The sequence below is a fragment of the Sinohyriopsis cumingii genome, chromosome 1 (assembly GCF_028554795.1).
Source record: "Sinohyriopsis cumingii isolate HCF-2022 chromosome 1, ASM2855479v2, whole genome shotgun sequence".
NCBI classification, from domain to species: Eukaryota; Metazoa; Mollusca; class Bivalvia; order Unionida; family Unionidae; genus Sinohyriopsis; species Sinohyriopsis cumingii.
This window is the reverse complement of record NC_142961.1, coordinates 127,941,266-127,965,126: the sequence shown is the minus strand read 5'-3', so window position 1 is coordinate 127,965,126 and position 23,861 is coordinate 127,941,266. Positions and strand designations below refer to the sequence as shown.

The 23,861-nt window shown below is 33.9% G+C and overlaps 1 protein-coding gene across 7 annotated transcripts in view; it reads left to right on the top strand.

Annotated features, from left to right (window-relative positions):
- Window positions 1-22,478, top strand: part of LOC149807843 (uncharacterized) — a 124,578-nt gene extending 102,100 nt beyond the window's left edge. For 6 of the 7 annotated variants that reach the window (XM_089971364.1, XM_089971356.1, XM_089971367.1 and 3 more), the window contains 7 exons: window positions 13,728-13,919; window positions 14,983-15,120; window positions 18,886-18,904; window positions 19,812-19,912; window positions 20,975-21,020; window positions 21,763-21,842; window positions 22,338-22,476. In XM_089971364.1, the coding sequence (XP_089827490.1) occupies window positions 13,728-13,919; window positions 14,983-15,120; window positions 18,886-18,904; window positions 19,812-19,912; window positions 20,975-21,020; window positions 21,763-21,842; window positions 22,338-22,387 (626 nt within the window). In that variant the 3' untranslated portion in view covers window positions 22,388-22,476. Of the gene's footprint in view, window positions 1-13,727; window positions 13,920-14,982; window positions 15,121-18,885; window positions 18,905-19,811; window positions 19,913-20,974; window positions 21,021-21,762; window positions 21,843-22,337 lie in introns of all 7 variants that reach the window. The other variant, XM_089971369.1, reaches the window with a different exon arrangement.
- Window positions 22,479-23,861: the final 1,383 nt, after the last annotated feature.

Below are 23,861 nucleotides of genomic sequence, written 5' to 3'. Positions count from 1 at the left end.
AACTAATTTGCACCAGTTCTTTTGCATCCAAATTTCATTCAAACATATAAAATAGTTATTGATGCAAGTGTTGATGGGGTTGGTGGATTATTAATTCTAGAAAACAAATACAGTGTAGACCATCATGTGTACACACTTTTGAAGAAATTAAATAAGCACTAACACAATTATTGCTCAATAGAGAAGTAATGTTTCTGTTTGATATTGTCTTTTAAATACTTTAAAGTGTAAATTTGTATTTTGTGATCACAACCCTCTTACTTATTTTGGCGAGATGAAAATCAAACGTCAGAAATTTTTAACATTGAGTTTGATGTTGCATACATACAATGGTGACATCTCTACTTCATTTTAACAGAAGCTTTACATTGCTTCGAGTATATTGTTTGTCATTGATAGTATTGCATTGTATGTACCATTTATCACATGCTTATTCGACCATTAGTTTAAAAAACCTTTATTGCATATTTTTTTTTTGTTATGAGTGGGAGGAGTTATATATATTTGATCAGTATTTGTCAGATTGTTTCTTCATCGTCATGTTATTTTAGCTGACCTTGTAATAAATCAACTTCAAAATCATTGATCTTGGCTGTAAACAACATGTTTTTCTCAAGCTGTTTCCAGAACATTGGCTGTTCCGATGAAATACCCTGTATACCTGTAATTTTAACTAAAGATCTTGTCTTGCTAACAGTCTTGGGTCTAATCTCGGAGTCATTTAGAATGTACGTTTCCGCTAATTAGATATATTATTTTAAGAAAATGCTAATTGTTTCCTGGGTCAGGTACATTTGTATATGATCTTATTTGCTTAATAAATTATTCATTCAAGCTATGCCATCTGAGCAGAAACAATCTGATATGTTGTGTTCAGTTTTAATTTAGGTAATATTATTTAATTCAATGTTTTCTTCTCTGTAAATACAATGTGCTCAATAATATTCCTGGAAAAAGACATTATCTGATAATTATATTGAATTCAAACATGGTAATGTTGGATTATATTACTGTGAGTCATCGAAAGACTGTTAGCAGATTATCACATTCATGCTATTTCAGGCATCTTAAATCTTTCTGCGTTGTACGTGTTTTGAAAAAAGTTTAAAGTGTATTCACAGCATGGTTCATTAAGACTTGTTTTAGAAACTCTAGGATGATGTGGTATTTAATTAACTGTTACGACTCTGTTGCCATGAACTAAGTACCAGAAAAGAGCAACCCAACAAGATTTGTAATACTAAACAAGCAATTTAATTATCAAAGTTATAATGGAAATATGAGAGTCACATTCCGTACTATGAACTTAATCCTAACTAATTATCATACAGATCTATGAAAGAACTACATGAATGTAAAGTTCCTCATAAATTTCAAACCGGAAATGTACTGGTCCTTCATGAATCGTGACGTTGTCACGACTGCATTTTCCATAATTCCTTTGAGTAATTTATAACAGTTTTAGAATAATATTACAATCTAAATAATGTGCACTTTATATTTCCACTTAACAGTAAAACCAAACGTTAACCCAATCGAATAACATCTAAGTAGAACATCAAACACGTCTGCACTATTTCCTCACGAACGCAACCTCTATGTCCCAGCTCACCTTACGGCATATATTGCGACTATATGTCTCAGTAAACCCCATATTATAGATGACAATACTTACTATGAGTCAAACTGGTCTAATCATGAGATCAAGTCCAACCAATACGATGTTAAAGAATAATTCTAGAAATATTGGAATCCCATCATTAACTTATAAATTAAACCATAGTTGTCTTTTCTTCTTATTTTTAAGATTATTATTAATAATTGTAAACACAAATGCTGTATATATTTACAGATCCCATGTAATACCATTCTCCTTAGCAAACCCTGATCACGTATGCAAAATTTTGTTAAAACATTCAGTATAACCTAAAACCATGATTAAAAATTATAAAAATGAAATAAAATCATGTACCAGGAGGTACCAAAATATAAATATACAAAACATAAAATAATGTAAAAAATAAAAATAACATTTTCACTTTGTATTATAGAGAAATGCTTAATATGTTATGTTACGAATCTTCTGCTTCGCACTCTTTCCTATTACTTATGTTAAGACCATATAGATTCGTACTAATTAGGATGTTTGGCAAAATTATAATGTGCAGCTGTTAGACAACCCTTTTCGTGGAACCTTATGGTAATAATTTTTCATATTTATTTGTCACATATTCTACAAGACATTTCTTGTTGGAACAAAGTCATGAGTTGTAATATAGGCAGGCAAATCTTTCTTTGTAAGTACACCAACTTCATTGTTAAATACTTCACACCGTTGTCGTCTCTAGCTAACATAGTTATTACTTTAAAGCACAAACTAATTTTTAAATAACGAAATAGAAGGCTACAGCAATAACATTTTTTCAAAACAAGTGCATTATTAAATTGATACGTACTTATCCGACTATCTTCTCATATGGAATCTTCTTATAATTGCTTGCATGTTTTAATTGGAAAAATAACTGAACATTTATTTGTTTAATAATTGCAACTGAAACCCGGACAAATTAATCGAAGTGTTTTCGTATCGTATCAGTAGTCATCACATTAGTGGGAATCGGCCTCAAATTTAGAACACATACATATTTGTAAGAGTAAATTTATACTAAGAACGTTTTGTACGATTACAAGTTATAAGAAATGCCCTGTGCATCGTAGTTTGCTGACCCAAGTTATCATACAGATGTTACAATCTACATATTAAAAACAGATAGGTGTTTCAAACTTATCCATGTACAGAAGCATTCCAGGCAGGGTTGTCAAATATAATTTCTTCGTAACCTACTTGATGCGAACAAATGCGTTTTCTAATATATATGTACATGCCTATAATACAACTGAGACCCCCAATATATAACTAGCGAACATGCAATAAGGAAAGTAAAACACCGAAGCACACGTTTTCCTTCAGCGTTGGTCTTATTCAGTGATGACGGATACGCATATAGATCCAGACAACTGAACATGATATATTCACAATGCAATTTTTATATTAAAATTACGTGCACCATTTTGAACATTTGCACAGAATGCCTGCCGATGTAATACAGAACACTGTATAATACTTTCTTCGTATGGAAACATATGCACTTAATCTCCCTAGTATTATATCAACAATCAGTTTATAATGACAAAAACAAATCTATATATAATATTTGAAAATGGTATTGTTCTGTATTGTTTGTTGTCTTCACTGCATCCTCCAAATGTTAATAAATAACGATAGAAGCAATTATAATTTGCATGCAATATGCCACCTGACAAAATCCTAAACATTAGTACAATATACGAAATTAAATGATCAGATGAAGCGTTTAGTCAGGGTTAACGCGTAGAAGACGTCGTGTAATTTTGCTACAAGGTGTCGCTGTATCTATTGATTATAAAGCATTTGTAAAATGACTCAGAATTTCAAAATCGTGTATCATTCTTCACTGAGGATTAACTTCAAATTAATATTTTTTTTTTAAGTCAAGCATCTATGACAAGTTTCCCCTGTACACCTATTTATATGTATATACGTTTCAAAGATACTCCTCCCTAAATTATAGAGGATGTGTCAAAATCAGTCGCACCTTGCATCTATAATTCGTTTTGAACTGTCATTGAACAAAGCTCAAAACCAAACAACTGTTCCAGCCACCACCAGGAAGCCTAGACTTTATTATTTTATCGTTTTGGGTTGAAATTGGAGGTGATATGAAATTGTTCCCCAGAGCTGGTTGGTCTGTTTGGCCATATGGTGTGCTTTTAACCTCAGTTTTTATTTTTATTTTTTATTTTTTTATTTTTTGTAAGGCATTAGAAATACTGCAACTTGCGAGCGAGTATCATTAGGCACATGTTTATTTACAGGAGCGACCAGAAAATGTCAGGTACAGGCTACGTGCCCCTAATATAATCTCTGTCTCAAACAACATCTTTAACTAACCCTTGCCAGTTCATCATTAGCGCGATTGCAACACTAATTTGCTTTGCCAGATTTACATACTGGTTCTGAATGCGGTTAACGAGTAATTGCTTATCGCTGCAAGGTGGGGTGGCATTCAGTACTAACAGGTTCTAATTTTAATGAAGCAGATACAAACCTCGTCGAATACACGAATCCACGAGCTAATGTTGTAGTCAGCTCATCGATACCAATATAAACCATATCGTACTTGTATCGACGAGGTCGCCAATATATTTTAACCAACAGCGATATCCACATATCCATGCTCAAGGGTAAGGGACTAATTATCGGTCTCAATAACAAATCATCATTATGCGTTCAGCGACTTTCCGTTACTGGACCAACTATGTTTACGACATTACAAAGTATTTTGAAACGATAACCTTTTAGTCTGTCAAGGACATCCGGAATTATCAATTATGTTTCCTGGCCACGTTTTGTATTTTTTCGGATTGTCTCGGATTACCCAAACATCGTCCCCGAATCCGTATCATTAAGTGCCAGTCCTAATCTGTTAGGTTGCACCTTTGCTTGTCCTGTATCAGCCATGGCTTCATTTTGCATGCGCTAAGGCTCTGTGCGTCAATGTCATGTGAAAATGGGCATGCGTTTACATTGGATTTCTTGATCTTTCAAACATGATGTCCTGGATCTAAACAAAAAACCCCAAACTAGCTTATGCTAAACTGGATGGTGTACCCGCGATGAGTGTTAGTAAATCTGGATTATTTATCTTTTGACAAGCATTATAATTAGAATGGCCTCAAAATCATGTCTCCTTCCTTCTACTTAATTCTGTATCAGAATAATTTGTGTTAACCAGTGCTCGGTATGGAAACTTTGCATAATGTGATAGAGATGGTTGTGAAAATTGTGAATTACATCCGAAGTGAAAGGTCTCTCATCCACCTGTAATTCGCTGATGCTTTGAAAGAATATGGTGGCTGTGATTTCAAAGATCATACTGAATTTGCCTATGTGAGGTGGCTGAGCAGAGGAAAAGTACAGGAACGACGTAGCTCTTTGTTTCCTCAAAACGAGAGTTTCTTGTTGAGAGATGTCTGATCGAAAACTGTTCTGGCAATTAGATCCCTTTAATAATAATAATAATAATAATAATAATAATAACAATAATATATATATATATATATATATATATATATATATATATATATATATATATATATATATATATATATATATATATATTAGAATATCAACATATATCTGTAGTCGGTCTGCAAAAGTATTTTCATTCAAATGTGCTACATCAGGATAGTTCTAGAATTGTTCAAATACTTATTGTTATTAATATGTTAAATTAATACCGATTTTCAAGTTGTGGTGTCCGTGAGATTAATTCTTGAGTGACTGAACCCAAAATCAAAAGTTGTTCATCAGAGCCGAATCTACTAGCCATGACTCATGCTCATTTGAAGTTTGGGGACAGTGGATCCAGCAGTTTAAGTTATTTATCAGAAACCAAAAGCTACCCATGAAATTTTACCCTTTTGTGTCTGCTATGCAGGAGACACAAAACATTAGCACACCTGTCACGTTACAAGGGTATATTAGTGTCTCGGAATGACGCTGTGAACTTCAAAATAAGTGGCAGCCTAAACAGCATGCTCTACGTCTCAATGTCGTTTTAAGTATATTTCGAAATATTCGACACAAAAATATAGTTATTTTGTAATTGATCAATACGGGCACCTTTAATGAATAATCGTCAGGTCCGTTGACAATTTGGTTGGAATGTTTCTATTTGGAAATTTATGTGTTGCGAATGTTCTCATTTTTTAAGAATTTATTTTCATATTTCAGTGAACTGCCTGAATAAACGTTGAAACAAGCGATTAATATATATGATGATGTGATTTGTTATTGAGAATAAGGCATTTGTATGCGTACACTGTCTGTGAATATCGAAGAAACTGGTTAAAGTACGAAACATTTCCGCTTGACACCAAAGTATGCATAAATGGCATAAAACAATTTGTCTGGCCACGGCCATGATTCTTGATTAATCACTGGAAATAGGAAATTTAGAAATAAGTGGAAACTAAACTTATAATACACTCGTTTGGTGAGACGGGGATTAAATTGGTATTCTTTTGAAGAGAGGGGTTTCAAATCAATATTTTTCATTTCCTCTTCCTTGTTCTAAAAATATTGATACTTTATCATTTTTTTTATTGATAATCGTCAATGCAAGGAAGTCGATTAATCAAAATCGATTGATTCCAGCTCAAGGCCTAATCAAAATTGGTCACAAAAAACCAAACAATATCGTGTGCCTGCAATAGTCTTCTCGAATGGACCGATTAAATTCATTCCAATCTGATGAAATGGAGACGATGTCCAGGAATAGGAAGCAAAGGTGTTTACGCGTTTCCCAGATGCATTTTCAATGGCGCTTGTAATATCCCTTAATACAGTTGCTTGTATCCTCATAACAAGGTTTATAGAAATATCTTTTCTTTTTTTTATTCCATCTAATAAAGATACAAAATGTTTATTGACATAAAATACGGCTGGTAAAGAATAAATTATACACAAATATTAATTATATTCGAAAATGTTTAATATATTAGTAAATATATATATTAGACGTGAGAATTGTGGTTCTTATGATTGTATGTACCAGCTATAGATCATAATACTACTATAACAGCTTTGAGTCCCAATGGTAAAGTATATCCAAAGCAAAGAGCACAACACCAGTCATGTTTGACCTTTACGTCACTTGTTCATATATGACAATTATTATTACTACGTGAAAATACGACGATAAATAAAGCTTCTGTTGTACTGAACTATACACACACACACACAAACACACACACACACACACACACACACACACATATATAAATATATATATATATATATATATATATATATATATATATATATATATATATATATATATATATATATTTGCTTTCTCTGATTGCGCTCACAAGGGTTTCAATCAATTTCATCTAGCGAGATATTTTTCATCTACTTACAATCTTTGGTTGTCATATCAAGGATTTCTTTCAATTTGACCTAGTCACCAAGGTTTTCTTTCATCATTACCCATTTTGTCATATAACGAGATTCATTCATGTCCTATTTACTTTCTTTTACATATTCAATGAGCAAAAATAGCAGTCTCAACATGATATGTTAGATGTAATTTTAGTTCAGTATAATCAATGCCTCGTGTTTGGTCGTAGTGTTGTCCAGAACGCCATAATAGATCTAGAAATGAAGAAGTAGATAGGGAATCTAATGAGGGTCTGGACTGAAATTCCGTCAACATACGTTAATTCTGTTCAGTGGAAAAATGGGAGCGACGTTGAGAAATTGAAAATGTCTTATGAACAAATTAGTGCAGACTACCAGACAAGAATAAGCAGATGATAATGAGTACAAAAACTAAAGTATTACCGTGATTTTACTGGCGGTGAATTTGATATTTTCTCTAGTCTCACAACTCCGTATTAAAATCTCAATTAAACTTGTCCTGTAAGTGCGAAAGTGTCAATGTTTAACCGGGAAAAAGTGGAAGGGTTTCCTCAACCACGAACAGCATCGACCGTGTGCACCTGTGTATGTGTGTATGTGTGTGTGTGAGTATCCATGTGATTTGGATTTTTGTTAGCTTTTACATATCGCTACGACGTCTGCAGTGTGAAAGTTTAAAATGATGTATTCCACTGGGACATCATGCCGCAAACAGGTACTACGATATCCACCCAGTCATACTATCATTTAGTCACGCCAATCAGACAAAACACTAATCTCATAATGCCAAGAGCCAATTGAGGCAGCTGTTTCTATATGTCCTTATGATGACTTCGACGAGATTTGAACCAGAGACCTCCCGCATCCGGGGGTGGGGGGTGGACACACTAACCAGTAGGCTACCGGAGCGGTTAAATATAAATTTAAAGGCAATGGCTGGCTACAGTATATACAAAGTAAAGTCATCAAATCATATTCATCATCACATAAAAATCATAATTATTTAGAAGTAGGAACAGTTATGTGAAATATGACGCAGTGGATGCTTTCAATGATGCAACTTAAACAAAAATATTATTATAGGCATATAATTGTTACAATTCATGGGTATTCATTTTACTACAGAGTATTTGATGGGCTAAAAATAAGTGATTCAATATGAATATTAAGAAGGTTGTCCATAAATTCCCCATGAAAATATGTTCAGAAGACAGTAGTGAAACTGAAGTTACTGAAGTACCTGTCTGACATTTTATTACAAATTCAATTGTTATGAGAAAATGGAGACCTTCCGACGAACCTGCTGATGACGAATGGTCAATGAGCTAACAAATTGTAGTTCCAAAACCTTACAGACATAAAATACTTAGTCTAGCCATGCCACTCCAATGGCCGGTCATTTAGGGATCAATACAACTTATCACAAGATCTTAAATCACTTCTATTGGCCTAAAATCAAAAGTGATGTTGGTAAGTACTGTAGATCTTGTCATATCTGTCAACTAGTAGGAAAATCAAATTAGAAAATTCCCAAGGCTCATCTACAACCTATTCCTGCCTTTAACGAACCATTTAGAATAATTATAACCAAGTCAGGTAAACAATACATGTTAACCAATATATGTGCGCCAACAACGTTTACCTCCCGCGAGGAATATAAACTCAAATATAATAGTAAAAGCTTTGATTACGTCTTTTACTCAGTTTGGCATTTCATAACACTGGACAACAAATTTTTACAAAAGTCATGTTACTGAAATAAAATTAGTCAATTCTTATCAATTTTTATGTGCTGAACACGAATATGACAGTGAAATTGCAAAATTGGCTCTAGTTTTTTTGTAATCTGCAAGAAATTAATGTTTACATAACGAAATGCATTCCAATAGTAAAAGGTCAACTGTAATAGCCTACCTATAAAAAATCAAGTCATTGACTACATCTTAGATTTCTTCGCCTGTCTCTTGTACAGCTGTTCGGGAGCATCTCTGAGGAGTGTCCAGCAGTAGTCAGCCAGCATTGTAGTGGACCATTTTCCCTGGTATCTTTGTTCCATTGTTGCGATATCTTGATGAAAACGTTCGCCGTGTTCATCACTAACAATACCACAGTTGCTAGGAAAGACATCCAAATGGGAATGAAGGAAGTGAATCTTTAGAGACATATTGCAGCCAAGTTTCTTATACTTCATCAACATGTCTTCTACTAGTTCCTTATAGTTTTCTGCCCTAACATTTCCGAGGAAGTTTGTAGAAACTAGGCGAAAAGCATTCCATGCTTGTTTCGCGTCACCTTCCAGCAAGTTGTTGAACCGGTCATCTTTGAAAAGCTCTCGAATCTGAGGACCCACAAAAACTCCCTCTTTAATCTTTGCTTCGCTGAGTCGAGGGAATTTTTCATGCAGGTATCGGAATGCTGGCAAAGTCCGGTCAATGGCTTTCACGAAGTTCTTCATCAAACCTAGTTTGATGTGAAGGGGTGGTAGCAAGATTTTCTGAGCCTCAACCAGAGCTGGGTGTTGGATATTCTTCTCTCCAATGGCTACATTCTGCCTGTGAGTCCATTCCTTCCTCATGTAGTGCATTTCCCTTGCTCGGCTATCCCACTCGCATAAGAAACACATGTATTTTGTATATCCTTGCTGCAGTCCCATTAAAAGGGTAACTACCTTCAAATCACCACAGAGGTGCCAGCTGTACTTGTTATACTCAATGGAATTCAGTAGCTGCCTTAAGTTATCGTATGTCTCTTTCATGTGGACAGCATACGCTACTGGAATAGATGGAAGAATGTTTCTATTGTGCAAAAGCACAGCCTTGAGACTCAGTTTCGAAGAGTCCACAAATAGTCTCCATTCTTGTGGGTCATGAGTGATTTTTAAAGCATTCATGAGGCCCTCAATATCGGAACAGAATATCAGATTACTTTCCTTTCTGAAGAAAGGCTCCAATTGCTGGTGGCGCTTTCGATATGCAGTAATTGTGACATCTTCTTCTAGAAGATTCCATTGTTGGAGTCTTGATCCTAGCAATTCTGCCTTGTTCTTTGATAAGTCCAAATCACGAATCAGGTCATTTAGTTCTTCCTGTGTTATTCTGTGTGGGGTTGATGATGCACCACAGTGAAAATCTGGATCACTGCATGCTGATGGACCAGGAGAAGAACAGGTCGACTCACCTTTGTCTTCGTCAGATGAATCAAGAGAATATTCTGCTGGAGGTTCTGGAATAGGAAGTCCCTCACCATGTGGAACTGGTCTCAATGCAGACGGAATGTTTGGGTAGACTATTCTCGACTTCTTTCGCTTCGTTATTCCGCCGGAAAGAGGAGGAACCAAGCAGAAGTAACAGTCATTTAGGTGGTTGCTTGGCTCTCTCCACACCATTGGGACTGCAAACGGCATTGATGACCTTTTGCAATTCAACCACTGTGAAAGCTGTGTTGTACATGTAGCACAGCATATATGCGGAGCCCAAGGCTTGTCTTGGTCACCAACCTTGCATCCGAAGTAAAGATGATATGCCTTCTTCACTTGAGAATTGATACTTTTCTTCTGGTTGGCAAATGTCACTTCCCCACAAATATAGCAAAAATTGTCCGCGGTATTAACACACTTTCGAGGCATTACTGTTCTTTATTGTACGTAAATGGATAAAATAATAAGTTTTATGTAACAGTAGCTTGAACTGTCTCGCACAACGTCTAAAATATTTTAAATGCTGAACCTATCTGATTGGGCTTTATATAGTACACTGCTTACGTCAGCTTCAGCAGCCGCCTGGCATTAGTATAATAGGCCTACACATGTATAGTACACTGCTGACGTCAACTTACTTCAGCAGCCGCATGGCATTAGTATTGCATTGCATCAGAAAATGATGCAATCAACTGTGGATGATGTGAGCATGATGGTATTATGCAATGTTACATCATTATTCCGGATGTTGCTGTAGTCCTACTGGAGAAATTTACACAGTGAAACATAGAAAATGAGGTATATGAATATCTTCAAAACGAGAGCCAATACAAATTTTTCACGGTTATATTCGTGTTCGGCACACCAAAATACTACAGATTAGGGCCTTTTCAAGTCAGTAATGATTTCACTGTTGACCAGTGTAATCTATCCAATCGGATTAAGGGTCGGCGTTTAGGTTTGGAACTTTCTAGCCTATTAAGCTTGAATTTGGCATTCAGCAATTCAAGTCAAAAATCAAATTACGTCTTGACAGGACATCGATGGAGAGACCTGTTGAGGTTTATTTTAATGCAGTTCTGTCTCTTTTGCTCATTCTTCACATTTTTCTTCAGTTTAGATATTACGGCCCATTCAAAGTTATGAAGAAATTGAATGAGTTGTATAATATCAGTGCTCCTGTGATCTAAATAAATTATAGGTGTACCAGTATATTGAAAACGATAGCCAGGTTAAAAATGCAATTCATTTAGTTGCACTTGTCCCACTTCAGTGAAAAAATAAGTGAAGGAATATCATCGGATTATACTGACATTGGAGTGACAGATCTTCGGAATTCATAAATTATTAAAGATCTGGACCAGAAACATTCACATTGACAAGAGGAAGAAGAAAAAACCAACTTAAACAGTTATTATTTAAATAAGAGCACTTGTTTCCAGCTGTTCTTACAAGAACAAACAAAATTTTCCATGACGTTGTAAATGTAAATTCTAAACAAGTCAAACAACACCAGTACAGGATGAACCCTCTCAAACAGGAATTGCTTTAAAATGATTTTAAAGAGCCCAGTAAAAGTGACTGGAGTTCACTATGCATACTTGTTTTAAACCCAGATAAAACTTTCCGTATGATTGCTGATTATAGGAAGATGAATAGTGTGAATGTATTGATAAGATCGGGTATGCCAAGAATGTTGCCAAATTTGACCTTCAGAAAGGATTTTGGATGATTCCACTAACGGAAAGAGCAAAGGAAATTTCGGCATTCGTGACTCCAGAGGGACTTTACCAATATAAAGTAATGCCGTTTGGGATGAAATTGTCGCAAAGTACATTTCAACGTCTCATGAATATCTCTATACAATTGTGATGCTTACATCGATGATGTCATCCTCTACAACGACACATGGAAAGAACATTTAGCAACAATTCGGAAATTCTTTCACAGATTCACAGATGCACGTTCGGCAATTAATTGGTATAAAAGTGAGTTATGCCGTGCTAATGTAACATTTATACGATACATCGTGGGACATGGACAAGTTAAACATATAGATGCTAAGGACAAAGCTATCTCTGAAGTTCCCGTGCCTGTTAATAAAAAACAACTGAGGCGATTATTGGGTATGCTCGTATACTATCGAAAAATTAGTTCCAATTTTCCTATAATTGATGAACCCCTGACAAATTCATTGAGAAAGAACAACAAATGCTTTTGGTCTGCAAAATGTCAGGAGGCTTTTGACAAGTTAAAAGCCATACTTAAAATCGCGGCAGTTCATACAGCTCCAAATTTCAGCCTGTTACATATATTTTATTTAATTTTATATTTGATTTAATTTGTGTTTGCTTTGGTTTGATTATTTATGGGTTTAGGAATAGTTTTATTTTCTTTACATGTGAATATAATGAAATTTTGGTTGCTACGAATTTGACATTTTCCAGAATTCAGTTTAATCTGAGTTTCAACTTAGATTCCTAATAATAGAAGCACCTGTGTATATTTTTGACATAGTTCCTGGCCTTGATTAAGAATCAAGTAAACAACATTTTAGAGGATTAAAACGATCGGTTCTTATCAAAAACATGCACGAGCTATCTGACCTTTACATGATCATCCTCTATTTCGCAATATATTTCGCAATTAGGCATTTCCGAAAGTGCGAAATATTTAATATTAATATTGATGCTGAGAGAGAGAGAGAGAGAGAGAGAGAGAGAGACAGAGAGACAGAGAGAGAGAGAGGAGAGTCATGGTGCTTTTAAACAATTTATGTCGAGTTGTTTATTATGTCATGACCAGAAATGAACTTTTGACTTTTTGAGTTATTAGTTATTTTTCTCCAAATTATTTGGACTATCCAAGATTTCTTGGTTTCTATGGAAATATTATTGTATTTATGCTGAATTCATGAACTGGGACATTTAATGAAAATTCTGTTTTGATTTCCAAGACCGTAGGATAAATTATAGTGTTTGTACAAGGAACTGTAGACGTCATCTTGAATTCTTCTTCGGGACTCAAACATGACATCATTGGAACATTTCTATATTAAGATTACTTTTTCGTAGATTATTCTTGTAAACAAATTGGATTTGATTCTGGAAACCGTAAGTTCTCATATTTTTTTATTTTTTTAGTATTTTCTAGGAAATTAAATTATGTGTCATATTTCTCAAATTGTGTTGTTTTCAGTCTTTCCTGTGTTACTATTTATTCTAGCCTAAACACACAACAAGCCAATCTTTAAGACTGGTTGTTGATGCAGGTGATGTTTGCGTTTGAGCAGGTTTGATTCAAGAAGATGAAAATGATATTGATCATCCAGTGTGCGATTTGTAGCATTGACCAATGGTATACGCGGCAAGAGGACTAATGTAATATTTGCAATAAAGGGCAATACAAATAATGCTTTGTTCAACCGTTTCCGACACACAAATATTAATGTATGCAGTTAATGAATGCAGTTAGACATCTTAAATGTAACACAACTTATTGTTTCAGTCATACGATGTGAACCAATTTTCATGCTTCCTGAGAATGGCACCATCCTATACGAACATAGCTTCAAAGGTAACTCTGCTTGCAATACAACGATTTCAGCAACTTGTGAAGAGGCTCACAACATACTAGAGAGAATACTGGTTCGTTGCAGCGAGCTGGGACAAATAAACGACTCGCTCGGAAAATGTGCATGTAAATACCCAAAGTTGCTCTAGTTTATAATCCAACCTTAAAGTATTTGAACCATTACGTTATTAAATTACTCCATATATTGACTTGAACATCTTTGAAACCACACTGTTTCTAACTTTCAGATACGATTAAGATAAGATGATTCATGTCAAATATTAGTACACACCTTTGCATATTAATTTCAAGTGTCATGTATGCCACATAGTTGGTATTGTTCGTAGATAAATAAAAGGCAGAGTTTACTCTTTTACATTTATACTACTGTACAATTAATGTTTTGAACTCAAAACCAATGGATAGGTTCTAATCATCCTTAATTTGCCCATGGAACTTTGTCTGCTAAATTATGGTTGCTGCAGTGGATATAAATATAAATTCTACGAACTTTATACGTTGTTCATAACAAGTGTGACCTCATTTCATTATGTATTAGTCCGTTACGTGAGCTGTGTAACCCTTTGTCATAAAAAAACGTGTGTCCCCGAGCTATCACATCACAGAGTAGGCTAGTAATATTATCAATAACAGCAAATATAAATGGTTACAACGCTAATATGGGAATCAGTTGCGTTGATGAGAAAACATGTGGCTAACAAGGTTATAGACGTATACGGTGTACCAGTGAAGGGCTATAGGAAGGGAAGTCATACATTTTATCAGCACTCAATCAAATGTGACTATCTGAACTCTGTTGTTGTCACTGGCATGTATAAGAATGTCTTCCCGCATTCTTTCCTAACTACTTTTTATGTTTGAACACTATAAATCATCCCTTTCCTTTAAAGAAACGCTATAAGACCGCTATTATCTTTGAGTTAGATTCTCTGTTCAGATTAGCATGTCTCTCATAAACAGTTTTTGCTTTAACAGATATCTTGTTAATATTCAAAAATTTGCTCTTAAATAAATGTGTACTTCTTTCAAAAATATTAATTGCAGACCATGTACAAACATTTTCAATTCTTGTTTCTTTGTTACGTTTCAATATAAGTAAAACATGACTACTATGTATTAGTTGTGTGAAATTATAATGACATTGGTTTTGTTCATTCTCTTTCAACAGATCGACAGCAAGATCACAGCCCACATGATACAGATGATCACCAGCAGGTAGTCCTGCCAATTGCGATTTTATTACCTCTATGTCTAATACTTATCGCTACAAACACTTTGACTTGTCTTCAACTACGCCGGTATGCTGGTAAGTAGTTTATACAAAACCAAAGGAAATAATCATTCATTGATTGAATTGTAACTTTTATGGTTAAAAAATAATGTATATTTCTTTTAAAACGTTTGCTAAATTTGCAATGTTTTCTTATGCCCATCTTCAAATATGTTATACTGGCACGTTTGCGGTGTTGAAACCGGAAGGTGCTACATCTAACACGAAAGTGTTTGAAAGAGTACTTCACGCATTCTGACTTGAGAGAGAGAGAGATTGAGAGAGAGAGAGAGAGTGAATGGTCATACTGCTCTGTTTCGAAATCCATGTTTTCAACTTTATCTCATCCAGAACCTAATGATTTCCTTGTAGTTCCTACAAAATTATAAAAAGGCAATTGTGATGTTTCATAAGTGATAATTTGATACCCTTTTCTGGTGCATATATGCTGAAAAATAGCCATATATTTAGACGCACGGTAAACTTGAGAAATAATTTTGCGATTCACATTTGTAGAAATACTTTTATTTAAATTAATTTTTAGCACTTGAGGACATTGAGCCAATATCAAATGCTAAAAATACTTGGAGTGTTTTAAACGTTTATGATTTTTTTATTAATAACCTTTAATTTCTCTAAACTGTCAGACTGAGTTATAGTCGAAATAACCGTATAACAAGATTCACCACCTCACAAGCCTGTAAAAGCTGCATATATGTTTACATTATGTAATATAGGAAAATTAGACAAAAAAAAGTGTGAGGAAAACCATACTCCCACTGTTCAATGATAATACTGTTAAGTACGGATTCTCTTAGGATGAATTTTGGTTGGATCCCGTTATCAAATATTTGCTGAGATGACGACGATATTAGCACCTCCAACAGGTAGAAGAGGAATTTACCAGTTTACGAACAACGTAAAAATTTGAATAGTTGTTGTTGTTGAAGGGTTTAACGCCATTTTTCAGCACACGATACATGGCGGCCAGTATTATTGGTGGATGAAGAACCCGGGAAATCCCCGGAAAGAACCACCGATCCTCGAGAAGCTACTGGCAAGCTTTCTCACATACCCACATTGGCCGAATCCGAGACTAGAACCCACGCAGACAGAGGTGAGATGGCAGTGATCCGTAACGGAAAGCGCTTTACACCACTCGGCCACTCGGGTCCCCTAATAACTTGAATAGAACATGACATTTAATAACTGCGTAATCAGAAGGATAGCCTATACAAAGATGCAATTAGAGTAAAATATGAAGAGATGCGCAGACACGTTAATACATAATCTTGTTTTTCAGCGCACTAGTATATGCGGTCATAATATATGCAAGTTGTTTTAAGCTAATTTTTACAATTGTTACATGTGCGGAATTCCTCAAGTCTTCCTTGCTAATATATGTTTCTACTCCTTACACTATAACCCTAAAAGTGATTATGCATTCATTATATGATGTTTCTACCTGTGAGAATAAATATCGATGTGTGTACTACTCCGATGCAAGATAATGTAATATCTCAATTTGTGAAGGAAATGGTAGTGCAACACAAAACATGCAGAAAGACAACAACAATTCCTACGCTCAAACGTATAATAAAGGAAACATAGGGCAGTTTGGTTTGGTTAGAATCAAATTACTGACTAATGGGACGTAATAACCCGTAGCTGAGTCTAAAATTGGGTGCATACATTTTTCGTACTCTCGGATCCTATTTGGAAAGTGCGCATGTCACAAAAAGGTCAGTATCGCATATTAAAGATTTGAAAGAAAGTATTGTTTCAACTATGCTGTTCTTTAATGGACGTAGTAATGCTGTTGTTATTTATTTATGACTGGTTTTAGTCTTCTTCTTCTTTTTCTTCTTCTTCTTCTTCTTCTTCTTATTATTATTATTATTATTATTATTATTATTATTATTATTATTATTATTATTATTCTAAGAAGCAGATTGAATTTTGAAATATTATATCACAAATATTAAAATGTCAGTAGGGATATTTTGTCACTAATTTTGTATTCTGCGTTTTTGATCGGGAGATTATCGTGATTATCAGGATGGTAATTTTAAAATACCACTAGTATGTGCAGATATATCAATGACTGATATTGCCCGAGGTGAAGATGAATATATATAAACGTTTCTGAATATGTTGAATCAGTAGAAATAATGTTTATTTAGGTCATGGAGAATATATATATATATATATATATATATATATATATATATATATATATATATATATATATATAATTGAAAATGAATAAATTACTTTGTAACCCCACTCAGAGCGGGTAATTAATACAGTAGAATATGAAAATAGTTCTCAAATTTGAAATATTAGTATTGAATATGCAATACATGTTCAAGCTATTTGACTGGTTTGACAAAATACAAACTAAGTTTTACCTCATGTCATTCGAAACGTCTGACATAATATAAATACATAACTTATATATAAAATGATAATATAAAATGATAAAAGAAAACTTATGATCATTACATGAGCGTTGTTTATCATAAGAGAAGTAACATCCTTTAAACGGAGTCTGAATATGAATGCCACATAAGTTCTCTTTGTGGACCTTGTAGCTTGTGATGTGTTCTTTGATTTAGCTGATTTGCTCAGTGTGCAGCAAAATATGTTTTTCACCTAATTAGGACGAACAGAATGCAGTAAAAATTAATTGATGTATATTGCTCAGAGGAGACAGTACATTCTCCCGTTACACACCACAACACCTTTCGGTACTGCATAATGTATGGATGCACATCATGAGCCAGTGACTCGTAATACTAATAAATATAGTATTATTAGTAGTAGTAGTATCAATATCTGTAATGGTATTAATATTAATAATATTAATGATTATGAAGTTTGAATCATTATTACTCGCTTCAGAAATTAAGATTTGCAGAAATATAATTATTTTTAATAAGTCTATTAACTCCAAATAGTTTATTATACATGATATAAAATTACATTGGATATTTAAAATATTGTTGATGGTCTCGATTGATGGAACTATGTGAACAAATTAAATCTTAACTCTCTTCAAAAGTAAATATTCATTAATTTTGCTCAATAAGAGCTTACGTAGTTTGTCGATTATTGATGTTAAATCATATTATATTTAATCAGTATTTTATGTCTCTTTAGAAATTGCATAATTACCTGATCATGTTTCTTTTTGTATGTATACGCATATATTTTGAAATATTTAGCATTTAGAACTACGTTAACTAAATCAACATTTTTCAAAACCTGCATGTGCAATTGTTCTGAGACAAAATATATTGTTAAATGTAGGATAATATTAAAACCATTTGCTCTTGTTTAACTGCTTCCTCCACTGTTCATAAATAAAAAAAAAAATGTTTCAATATAGGTGCAAAGATTCCAAGCTCAATTTGCAAATTTTAATGGAGTGTACAAAGCAGCTTTCAACTGATTAGACAGTACGTCACATAATCCGTGTTCATGTTACCCTGGTGCCAGATAATATCAGTGGGAGACGATGACTATTACTGCTTGCAACAATGTAATTACCTAGTGTTTTGTTTTGCTCTAAAGGCAACACAGACATGACAACCTCATATAACCTTTTTGGCTCGTTTTGTTTTCTTTCTTCTTTTGGCTCAAGTTCATCGCTCTGTTGTTTAATAACATATTTTATATAATGAAGAAAATGATCGTAAATATCCGGTCTTAATGCATCGCATGAACATATATAAAACAACCATGATCGCCACCATCTTTTTGTTACATTTCTGACACGACGTATCCTTTCTGTTCTAGGTTATGCAAAACAACAGAGGTAAGAATATTCAATACCTTTTAAGCATTGTGGTATGTAAAATTGTATGTCCTGATCAAGGACTAAGCCATGTCTAAGCCCGTTCTCTCTCTCTCTCTCTCTCTCTCTCTCTCTCTCTCTTACTCTCTCTGAATAAACATCTATATATGTTTTTTTTCTAATATATTAAGATAGTTTAACTATAATTGTGGTTTGGAAATACTAGCTTCTTTTCACATTATCAAAATATTGTTTGATGCATTTCGTCGATTTCATTTTTACTCGTGATTGTGGAAGATATATGCTATTTCTGGAATGATGTATGATTCACATAGCATTCCATGACTATTTGCCATGCTCCATCATATACTTGTATTTCTAAATATGGAGACATTGAGGCAGTGAGCGAAGGAAATCATACTGGGTAGCATATACACCAATCGGATATAACAATTACCATGCATTCCACCTACGGCTTATATATAATAAATAGTGTACTGTTGGGTTGGATTAGATGATGTGTAAAACATTACGCAATGTTAGCTGAATGGAAGGAGAGGTGGCCTTTTTCCAAATTCTTCCGTGAGCAACGGTTGTAACTGTCATAATGTTTCAATAGAAACCATTGCGAACCGCCACACAAGTGGTATAATAACACCTCAAGGCAAACAGTGTTAATATTATGAGTATTGTGTTGCATAATAATTGAGAAAACTTTGCCTTCAAAGCATGGCCATTCTGACGTATCCTGTATTAACACCATGAATTATAGCTGCCAAAATGTCGAACTCAGTATTATAAACTAGAATTGTATATTCTTTTCCATTCCTGATATTTGGTGGAAGAGTTGTGTATATATATATATATATATATATATATATATATATATATATATATATATATATATATATATATATATATATTACAGAGGGAACATTAAATCTGACGTAATCATCGCCCAGGACTTTTCTTCCGGTGTACACGACCACCCGATGATAGAGAAGACTTCAGTTTCCCTTAGGGTTGACGGTAAACGGAGTTTGCAACGTTTGGAATGCTACCAATTGTATTGTTCAGATAATATTCTGTGGCTACATGCAATACAAGCGAAGAATGCTTGACTTTTTGATAATATTGATAATATAGACAACGCTAACATCATAGGCTACCATTTAAATGCATTATGCGAAACTTGTCTAACAAGAACGTATACGCTGATAAATATATATTCATTCATCTCAACAGAACTACTTCAGTTGTTCGTGATTTACTTTTGTCTCCAGAGATCAGTAGATGGGTTAATTGTCAAGGTTCCAAAATGAAAATTTAAGAGGAACTGTCATTTCAGAAAGAAAACTAAAATAATCCATAATCCTAAAAGGTTCTGCACAAGTCCAAACGAAATGAATGTTCCGAACTAATTATAGATTCTCGAATGTAATGTTCTGCCAACAAAAATTATAAATCACAAATACGTTATCTAGAATGCCTTTTAAATAGATTCACATCAGTCCCAGACTAATATTTTAGTGCAAGAAACAATTTGTAGTTATTGTGAATAATCCAAAGACATGCATATTCTCAAATAATATCTAAACACAACAATAACATAAGTAAACAGTTATCCAGCAATGCCTCCTGACATAAGCGCAAACATCACCCTAAAACGCAGTTGTCCCTCATCGCTAAGGGATATTTCACAACATCCCTTGTCGTATACCAAGCCATACAATGGGAAATAATTATTTTTAGAACCCACTTGACCTCACCAGCCAATGAGTATTTACGCTAATCTTGTCAACATGTTCAGCATAAAGACGTTGAATTTAACTTACAAACACAGTTTGCTGAATATCTTTGATAAGAATCTACACACATGGTTACAAATGCCCTACTTTATATACTGTTTATAAATGATCAGTACGATATGCAGTCATGAACATTTTTTAAACATAATATAGATACAGTCGTGTGACAAGCTAACACAAATTATCGATTTATATACATGCATACATACATACATACATACATACATACTTACGTACTTACTTATACATATTTATTTATTTGCTTACTTATATTCGATTTCAGAAAGCAGCTCGGAAAGGACACAAAGCGATACACTTGACTCACATAAGTAAGCTCTATACTCACGTTATTTATAGTCTTCAGTGTTATGATTAACGTATCAATAATTATGGTGAAACTTTGTGTGTGCAAAGACAACATAACATTGCCGTTGCAACTTTCGTACTTCAATACGACCGAGCTTGCTGTAGCTTTCTATAATTGCCAGCAAAACCAATTGTTAATACTTTTGAAGAGGTCAAAATGAAAGCATACTTGAACATAGCTGTCGGTATTTACGAGACTTTTTTCAATGTATGATTCATTCACTACACAACATATGTGTTTTCCTGGAACCTATGTAAAGATTGCGTTTGATAATGTGTAGAAATAATTAAAACCGTCATGTCGAGACGTATTCGTGCGCCTTACTAAATGATTTGTTCCCAGAGTGACAAAAAAAAAACCACTAATCCGGTTGTGTGTTTTCTACATATCTACTCCTTTAAACTTTCTATATATTGTTGTGTTTTACTCCTTTAATACAACTCTGAATAGAATTAGGTTTTATATAATTTTGATTCGGTGTGTCTATGAAAAAACGCACTGGACATAAGTGAAACAATTCCTTGCTCGTTCCAAGATGGTGTGTGACACGGCAATACAGAGCATATGTTTGTATTGAACGGCAAACAGATCATGTTATATTAAATAGGCGTGATCAATATGTATGACTAAACTCTTACTAACTTGAGCTCAATGCTCAAGATGTTAGATGATATTTTAATTAGTTCGTATTCTGTTCTCTTCAGCCAGAGTACGGGGTTATATGATGAGCTACACAGGAATATCAAAGAAACGTCACAATACGACGAATTGAAATTTAAAAGAGGTGATTTTCGTTACATGCTTTTTTATATTGGAATTTACAAGTTTAGAGAAGCGAACATGTCAATAAAATCACGAATGATATTATGTAGTCCAATTATCATTTCAAATAAAACTCATGAACTGCTTTCTTTAATATTTTGCAGTGAAGGAGGTTGATCTAAAATGGTTAGGAATTATAAAAAGATCGCATGGAATTAGTTCAGATTATGTTTATGTTACAAACGAAATCGTTATGTTTTCAAAATTGTCAGAACACCTTCTCCAATATATATATATATATATATATATATATATATATATATATATATATAATTTTACGTTTCATATTTCAAACTTGTATGTGGCAGTTCAGCATCGCTTTAAATTGTTGGTGTGCCACGAGTAATATTTCATCAATGCATTGTCCATTACAATATTTGTTACTGGTTTTCATAGTAAATAACTGCGCGGATGTCTCTTATTTTGGTGTATAATCTGTATCGATTCTCTGTTTCAGAAACCTCTCCGAAAACGAAGGAAAATACGCTTTTATATCAGAATACATAAATACATGCATTGGTTGAGACGACCAAATTAGTGACACCCAGGTGAATCCTTTGAAATAAATAATTTTACAAGCTGATTCTTAACACACTTTCATTATCCACGGAATATAAGCTGCTGATGTGTACCTTTTTATGAACCAATGTTACACGTCTTTTCTTTTTCTGCCTCAGCATGAAGTATTATAAGGCGCTACTGTAAAAAGTACAAAAGTTTACATAAGTCTTCTCCACTGTTTTAAAAGATCATATCACGTGCATGTCTGTCAGTATCCGATTTCTGCGGTTCAATCTTTGTGGTAGACAAAAGCGACAAGAACTAGTATATATATATATATATAGACAAAAGGGATAAGAACTAGTATATATATATATATATATATATATATATATATATGTGTGTGTGTGTGTGTGTGTGTGTGTATGTATATATACCTTTTATAAGCGTGAAATGTCTGCTTATGACCTTTTTCAAACGAACATCTAATATACTAGGGATAACAAAACGTTCCGAATGCATGTGCGTTACAAAACAATGTTATATCACCTCAATGTTTTCCGAAAGCAGTTATGTTCAATTTTTATTTTTATTAGACGCCATATTGCTATGTTGTCCATACGCTGGAAAATTTCAGTTCCGACTGCAAAGAGGCTTTTAAATAGTCTGCACCACAGCTGATCTTTCAGCATGATATTCGGCCCAAAATCGCATTGAGGAGATACAATAACACTAGAAGAGGTTGGCACCGGAACATGTGCGACCAGATCTGTTACATCAAAATATAACGAGTATACTCCTCACTAGACATTCTTCGTCGAACCAGTTTAGGCTTCTCATTCTCTCCTCTGATGCCGGAATTATATTTTGTTTATAATGAGAACAGTTGTACAATCCCGTGCACCGACGAAATACCAAATATTAGCTTGTTTTTCTTTCGGCAAATGTTGCAACTGAATAGTACTGAGAACGGAGAATAAATGACAATTATGCCCATACAAAGTTGTATTATTTGTATATCATAACTACTAATCATCACTTTATTAATCATAAATGGATCGAATGATATATAACCTATTTCGCGTTATGCGATATATACATTATATTACTCTGCTAGAAAAACATCATGCTCTCAACTGTTCAAGGTTAAATATATCGTGCGCAAGAATATAAATCGTTGCTTCTTGAGATTTAGCCGACCTTTATTGACCATGAGTTGACAATATATTTCCGTGTCAGTCCACCGTTTTTAATTGTAAGACGGAATAAGCTGATGGTGTCAGCATGCTGAAACAAATGTGTCAACGTATTTTTTTTTATTGGTGTCTATTGCTCAAAATGTCGCATGGCTGACTATTTGGTTAATTTAATGCACATATTGTGATAAAATTGGCATGTATGATCAATTCAAAGGGAATCTAACGTGCGTAATGTATTTTGCTTCTCTGATAAATATATAAGAGAACATTAGTTACATAAA